General features: G+C 36.8%; 1 protein-coding gene across 2 annotated transcripts; it reads left to right on the top strand.

The window, feature by feature from the left end:
* The first annotated feature begins 248 nt into the window (after nt 1-248).
* On the top strand, nt 249-7,011 carry LOC117919406 (purple acid phosphatase 15-like). Of its 2 annotated transcripts, none has more exons than XM_034836597.1 (7): nt 249-664; nt 1,629-1,820; nt 3,335-3,668; nt 3,934-4,151; nt 5,010-5,200; nt 5,953-6,163; nt 6,626-6,716. In XM_034836597.1, exons 1-7 carry the CDS (start codon nt 409-411, stop codon nt 6,634-6,636), a joined length of 1,413 nt encoding a protein of 470 aa, XP_034692488.1. In that variant the 5' UTR covers nt 249-408; the 3' UTR covers nt 6,637-6,716. The 2 variants fall into 2 exon arrangements, with proteins under 2 accessions (XP_034692488.1, XP_034692487.1); XM_034836596.1 differs by having other exon boundaries at nt 250-664; nt 5,953-6,237; nt 6,626-7,011.
* Nucleotides 7,012-7,471: the final 460 nt, after the last annotated feature.

Below are 7,471 nucleotides of genomic sequence, written 5' to 3'. Positions count from 1 at the left end.
ATAAAAGAGAGGGGTGTAATGAAGACAAACACAATTAACATAAAAAATTATTGTGACAGGACCTAATAATAATGCAATGTTTTTTTTTTAATTAAAAAGTAAATTAAAAAAAAAAGAAAAAAAAAAGAGAGGTCTACAGACACAATTATGTTCATAATAATAGTCTCAATTAAAACGACGCCGTATCAGGGCAGCAACCTTGCCCTTTCCACTAAACCGTTAAGGGAACTGACACGAACCTTGATGTTTCGAAAAAAGGAAAAACGCATGCAAAGAATTAGACTTGCTTTCACGGACGGTATGTGCATCATTGCCTCTTTCTCCTCCCTCCCTCCAGTTGGAATATCCTCAGTTTAGTAAAGTGGAAAATCCACGGTTTCTCTCTTTTCCGATGGGGAAACCCTAGAAATGGCCTCCACTCTCTGTTGCGTGATTGTTGTGATTCTGGTGAATTTTGCTACCAGCCATGCCAGGATTCCTACCACTCTGGACGGTCCCTTCACGCCTGTTACCGTCCCTTTTGATCAGAGCTTGCGTGGAAAAGCCGTCGATTTGCCCGACACCGATCCCAGAGTGCGCCGCCGCGTCAAAGGCTTCGAGCCTGAGCAGATTTCGGTCGCGCTCTCCGCCTCTTTCGATTCCGCTTGGATCTCTTGGATCACAGGTTCGCTCTGTCTTTTTCTCCATCAATGCGTTTGCACCAATTTGATTGCGGGAATCATCAATATGCGATTAGTGTTTTCTTTCCCTGAAAAAAATGTCCTTTTCTCTTTTTCTAATTTTTTTTTTCTTTTCGAGTTTTAATTGAATTTGAACCCCTGCGAATCCAGTAGTGGTAGGTTTTTCTTACCTTTTTCTTGATGTTTTCGTGATTTTGTTTATCTGCAGTTCGCTGTTTATGTTTAAATCTGTCAACGAAGTGTGTATTCTCTCTCTCTTGAGAGATTTAATTTAATGAATTACCTAGAGTACGAAATATGAGTCTTTGTCATTGTGAATCAATCAGTTCAGATGTTTTTCTTTTTTATTATTTTTCTCGGCAGCTTGGTATTTATGTGCAATCTGGGAGAGTGAAATGATCATCCTTCTAGAAGTTATGTTCTGGTTGGTAGTTGGGCAAACAGGGACAAAAGGAAAAAAAAAGGAAAAAAGTGGAATAATTCATTATTGACTCCTTTCGATTTCCAATGTTCTTTTCATTCTTCCATTGTCGGGCATTAAATAATCTAGACCAGTAATTATGGGAAAAAAAATGTGTTGTTTGTGTTTTTTGATACATTATGGATATGGAAGTGACAGGACTTGACTTTGATGTCTGTTCCTCAGCATTTCCCCCTTTTTAAGATTAAAACTAGAAAAAAAGGAAAAAAAGAAAAAGAAAAAGAAAGAGTTGCTATTAAAAATTAGGTTCAGTGGCTGGCTTTTAGCCTTTGTAACTGGTCAAGTTTGTTTTACTGAACTTGAAGGGGAAAGTAAACAATGGTGCTTTGATTTGGTTGTTGTGATGTTAGTCTACAACATTGATCTGTTTAATTTCTTGGATTTATTTTAATTTTGGGCCTTATGGTTATTTATATTTTTTGCTGCTGGTTGGTGCTTGTATAATGAGTCGCTCTGGAATTTGGCAGGGGAATTCCAAATTGGTTATAATATAAAGCCATTGAATCCCAAAACCGTCTCAAGTGTTGTTCGTTATGGAACATTAAGATATCCATTACGTCGTAAAGTCATGGGCTATTCTCTTGTCTACAATCAACTTTACCCTTTTGAGGGCCTCCAGAACTATACTTCTGGAATCATTCACCATGTCCGTCTCACAGGTATACACTCCTTTCTCCTTATATGTTTTCTGTTATTCATCAGGATGGATTTCTCACACAAGCAATGCAGATTGATGTTGCTTTTTTGTAAACAACCTTTTATGCATATGATTTTGTATTAAAAAAAAAAAAAAAAAGGTCACTGGAGCTTGTCTGTGTGCTCCAGAGACAGAGACACTGAATTCTTTCTGTTTTTAATCAATTTGTGAACCAATCCATCATTGTAGATAGAGATATTACAAACAATGGATTCTATCATCATGAGTGACAGTAAAAATTTCGAGATGGAGATGTTTCATGAAATCCTCTAACTGATCTTTGACCACAAATTTTGACTGTGTTTCCATTTTTGGCTAGTGGGTCCATTTAGTATGGTGGATTTATATCTTTAAAATCATCTGAGATGCAATGTAATCATTCAAATCTCAAGGGCCATCCAAACATATCCCTAAAATTTTCTTTGGAAAATTTTTGTACCATTAGAACCACATATTATTCATTAAGAAATTTTTTTCCATAAATATTTAATGTCATGGTCATCTAGATCAGTGGTGGAGCCAGCAAATGGTTTGAGGGGGGAGGCAAATCTAGCTATTAATTTCAGCAGGGGCAAAAAATTAACAAAAAGTATGTATAGTCTAGTGGTAACAAGAGGATTCTTTACCTATTCATGTATTGGATCTGCCCCTAGTCTAGATATCATTATGGAAAACGAAATTTTCTTCCCAAAATCCAATGTTTGTGCAATGGGATATGAATTTTCTTTTCTTGAAAATGCTATATTTGATTTGCATAATACAGAAGGCTAGTGAGTTCAAATAATTTCATGGCCTTAGGGTCATTATGAATATCCACTGGGCAACGAAGTAAAGATCTCTTTCAACCCAACAGGCGTCATGGCTATTGAAGTAAGTGTATGACAACAAAAGTTAGTTTACCTAAGTTCTAATGCCCATTCAACAACTAGTGAGAATGAGTTAGCAATTACCTTCACCTCAATTGAAATCATATAGTTTCTTTGTATATTTATTTATTTTTTGTTTTTATATACTTTAAAAGGGTATAATTTATACATATGGTCTGAAACAGACCAATGAGGAAGATAACAAGTTAACACTGTTAGAACTTTCCACTTAATAAGAATAATCTATTGCATCCATTGCTTTGCATATCAATAAATTACTACTTCTTAGAAATGCAAGCATAGAGTTACACTACAACATATCAATTGGAAACATGAGGCTGAGAAATGGTTTCAATTAGACTGGACTATTCTAAACATCGAACTTATTAATTCTTCATTCTCATCCATCTTGTGCTTCTCAAATTTAGAGTCTATTTGGAAGTGATTCTAGAAGTGTCAGTAGCCCTTTATAATACTTGGAAGTGTTTTCCGCACAAAATATTGAATTATAGAAAATGTGTTATTTTACTTTCTATGATCGTTTTTAATACCGACATGTGGTTTTTTTTTTTTTTTATAAACTTATACATCTTTGTGGACTTCTATGTAGGATTGAAACCTAGTACACGGTACTATTATCGATGTGGAGATCCCACTATTGGAGCCATGAGTAACATCTATTCTTTCAGGACAATGCCAGTTTCTGGTCCAAGGAGCTACCCAAGAAAAATAGGAATCATTGGAGATCTAGGTCTTACATACAATTCGACAACCACAATTGATCACTTGATTAGTAACAAACCTGATCTTGTTCTACTTGTGGGTGACGTAACATATGCAAACCAGTACCTCACAAATGGAACTGGCTCTGACTGCTATTCTTGCTCATTTCCACAAACTCCAATACATGAGACGTATCAGCCTCGTTGGGATTACTGGGGAAGGTGAAAAATGAACCATTATGTTCTTTTTTCTTTTCTTTATTTTTTGGGCCCCATTTAGAAAATCTAAGAGAACAAGGGAAAGAAGGAAAATGTTGAAAATAGCTTGAGAAAGAAATTACTTTTTAAGGCTGACATTTTCCTTTCCATTCCTTTGTTTTTTCTGAGAGCTGAGACATAGAGCCTAGCATGTGAAATGATTTCTCCACTGTTTGTGTCTAATTCAATATTTTACCTTACTTTGCTATTGTGGGATGGTAGTTTACAGGTTTATGCAAAATTTAGTTTCTAAAGTCCCAATGATGGTGATAGAAGGGAACCATGAGATAGAAGAACAGGCTGAAAAGAAGAATTTTGTAGCTTATAGTTCTCGATTTGCATTCCCTTCTAATGAAAGCGGATCGGCATCAACATTCTACTACTCCTTTAATGCAGGGGGAATACATTTTATCATGCTTGGAGCCTACGCTGCTTATAATAAATCAGGTGAAAAGGGTGCTTCTCTTTTTATCCTTTATGCTTTTCACCCTGATGTGTTGAACAATATGCTATCAACTTCCCTAGGTGAGCTTCATTTTGTTTCCATTCTAATATTGTCATTATGTTCATCCTTGGTGCCAATTTATAAGACCAATCCTAAACACATAGAAAGACAAAATACAGGAACTTTGGAAATTTTATACTTAAAAATTGTTGGCTAGGTACTATTAATCTGCATCCACTAAGATTTTGTTGGCTCAGAGTGCTAGATGCCAGACAGAAATGAGGCAGTTATATTTTGTTTATGATAGAATCTGAAGGCGCAACTCCATGCTTGTCAATTGAGTCATTACAGAACAATCAAATAGTCTTACTGCAAAAATTTGTAGTTTACTTTTTCTAAAGAAAATACTTGAAACCTGAAAAATGATCCTAGAAAAATGAACATGAAATTGTCATTTCATGGAAAATAAATTGGACTCAATCTAAACATGGAATGGAAAGATGGTACTTCAATGGGATGCACACACCACTCCTGGCTGCTTGGTGTTGATTGATGAATAATTTAGCATTTCTGGAGGGAGAATTTTCCTATGTTTCTTCCATGGGTGCAAAAGTGTTCCCATTTTAGGATGGAATGCTCTAGGGCATCTGTTGGTATTGCTCACCAGTCCAGTGATATTTGAAACCTTGCAGCCATGGGTTGCAGTTTTTGTTTACACTTCGAAATATGAATTTGCCTGGGAGTCTACCTGATGGTGTTTGTTTTGACTTGATAATTCTTGTTTGAATATAACGTACAAATTTGATCATTCTGAGCAACCAATTAATCAGGCATATGTTGTATTTATTTTTCTTCTACAGCGGATCAATACAAGTGGCTGGAGAGAGACTTGGCTAAAGTTGACAGATCCATAACTCCATGGCTGATAGCTGCTTGGCACCCACCATGGTATAGTTCATATAAAGCCCATTACAGGGAAGTGGAGTGCATGAGGCAGGAAATGGAAGAATTGCTCTACTCTTATGGTGTTGACATAGTCTTCAATGGACATGTAAGTGAAAATATCTGCTAATGAGTAATGATGATGACATGTGGAGGGGTGGTTAGAACTATTACAGCTAAGGGACGTATTTTGATGCATGTCATCCTACTGTAAGAGAAGTCAGCTTTCCATCTTTTATGATGTTGGGCCTATCAATTGTCCTCTTTCCCAAAACACCCCAATATGAGCCATTCTGATCTAGTCATTTAAGGGCAAAATGCATTTGAATAGTTACCTAGTTTCTCTCTCCTCTTGCTGAAATCTTATAACTATTTTCAGATTGCCATACAGGCCATGAGAGTTGTGTCAAAACAATTTCCCTTTTAGTGTGCATGAAATTGTTCTATTTCATTTCCACAGTACCTGGAAAACAAATCTCTCCAAGGAATTGATCCATCACCTAATCAATAATAAAAATTGAGACACCATTCTTCCTGAAATCCTGAACATTATCCTCTGCATAAAACCAAATAATCTTCTGTCATATGCTATGGAGAAGAGACTCATTCTGATTCTATGAAGACCAGAGTGTCCATTTTCTCTACTGGTATTTGGGAGTGCCATGAACCTTTTTATTAATGTTTATATAACAAAAAGATTTAAGTAGTGGTCGGTCAATATTAGTTGTTTGTTGAAGTTCATTGAATGTTCTTTTTGGAAGTCTTTTTTGATAGGAACTTTTTGGAAGTCTTTCAATATCAACTGTTGGCTCAAGAGCTTTTAATTTGCTATTTTTTTTTTTTACTGGAAATAACCTTCAGGTTCATGCCTATGAGAGGTCAAATCGAGTTTATAACTACACATTAGATCCTTGTGGTCCTGTTCATATTATGGTAGGAGATGGGGGTAATCGGGAGAAGATGGCAATTGAACATGCTGATGCACCTGGTAAATGTCCAGAGCCATCAACTACTCCTGATACATTCATGGGTGGATTTTGCGCAACAAACTTTACATTTGGTCCAGCAGCAGGTAAGTTCTGTTGGGACCGGCAACCTGATTTCAGTGCCTTAAGAGAAAGTAGCTTTGGCCATGGGATCCTGGAGGTTCTCTCTCTCTCTCTCTCTCTCTCCCACACACACGCAAATTGTTAGTACATCAAAATCATTTTTGAATGAAAGGGGGATTGTGCATTCTAAAGTCATGCATATAAGATCATGGTGGAGAATAACTATTTTGTTAAGTGCCTAAGAACCTGTTTTTAGCTACAAAAACGGATAGATAACTAATAAATTTCCATAACTAGTGGGTGCCGAGACATGATACATGATGTTCATGTGAGGAGTGGTGAATTTCCCCAAGGGGCATTATGAAGAACAAGTAGGATACAATCCACCAGAGCATATGTTACACACCCACTGTTCTACTTTATAGAGGACATGTATAAATAGTGGATATTTATGTTGATGAGTAGTTGTGATGTATGACTTACAGGTGAAGAATGACACATGGGCCCTGTGGACCTGGTACCGGAATCAAGACTCTAGAGATAATGCTGGGGATCAAATTTACATTGTCAGGACACCTGATATGTGCCCCACCCTTTCAGCTGTAACTAAACTTTGGTCTGCAGCCAGATGAATTCGTTACTTTTGGAGATAATTCCAGTAGAGTTGATGGAAGAAACAATAACTCCGCATAGTCTGCGAATAGGTTACTTTACTCACACTTGAGATATGATCACTAAATGGCTAACCACACTGAAATGTTGTTGTTTGGTAGCCCGTTGTGTTGTAAATTGTATAAGAAAAAAAATATATATTGTAGTGGGCTGCACTGGCTAAGAAATATGTCAAATCACAGGTATCTTTTTGTAGTTATACCATGAAAGCATATGCTATGTAAGCAAAATAAGTGTGCAAAATAAAGGACATTCCAAGATTCTTCCTTGTACAAGAACATGCCCAAAATTTATTCCATGTAAAAAGAAACCCAAGGAAATCAAATGTAAACATCTTCCGTCTCCCCCCATAGAACCTCTCTTGATCCGCCGCATTACCATACTTATCCGGAAGCTTCTCCTTCATTTGGGATCTCAGCTGCTCCTTTTCCATCTTATAATTCTTGAATACAAACTCAGCTTGAGATGGAGCTGCCTGCAATTGAACTTGTGCTGCTGCTGCTGCTGCTCCCTTTCCAGATGCATCCCAAGAAAACATGTTGCAATGCTTCACCACTTACTCTGCCTTCATTGTCTCCCTGAAAAACAGAAGTCCTGTGGTTTGGATCGGGTTTTGGGATCATAATATGCAGAATTAAGGTCAAGACTGTATCTTCTCG

The sequence above is a fragment of the Vitis riparia genome, chromosome 7 (genome assembly GCF_004353265.1).
Source record: "Vitis riparia cultivar Riparia Gloire de Montpellier isolate 1030 chromosome 7, EGFV_Vit.rip_1.0, whole genome shotgun sequence".
Lineage (NCBI taxonomy): Eukaryota > Viridiplantae > Streptophyta > Magnoliopsida > Vitales > Vitaceae > Vitis > Vitis riparia.
The sequence above is the reverse complement of the archived record's forward strand: the minus strand, read 5'-3'. Positions and strand labels throughout refer to the sequence as shown.

Coding starts and splice junctions, on each gene's coding strand:
- LOC117919406 (XM_034836596.1), top strand. CDS start 409: ATGGCCTCCACTCTCTGTTGCGTGATTGTTGTGATTCTGGTGAATTTT. Junction 1,821..3,334: donor TCACCATGTCCGTCTCACAG/GTATACACTCCT, acceptor ACTTCTATGTAG/GATTGAAACCTAGTACACGG. Junction 5,201..5,952: donor ACATAGTCTTCAATGGACAT/GTAAGTGAAAAT, acceptor AATAACCTTCAG/GTTCATGCCTATGAGAGGTC.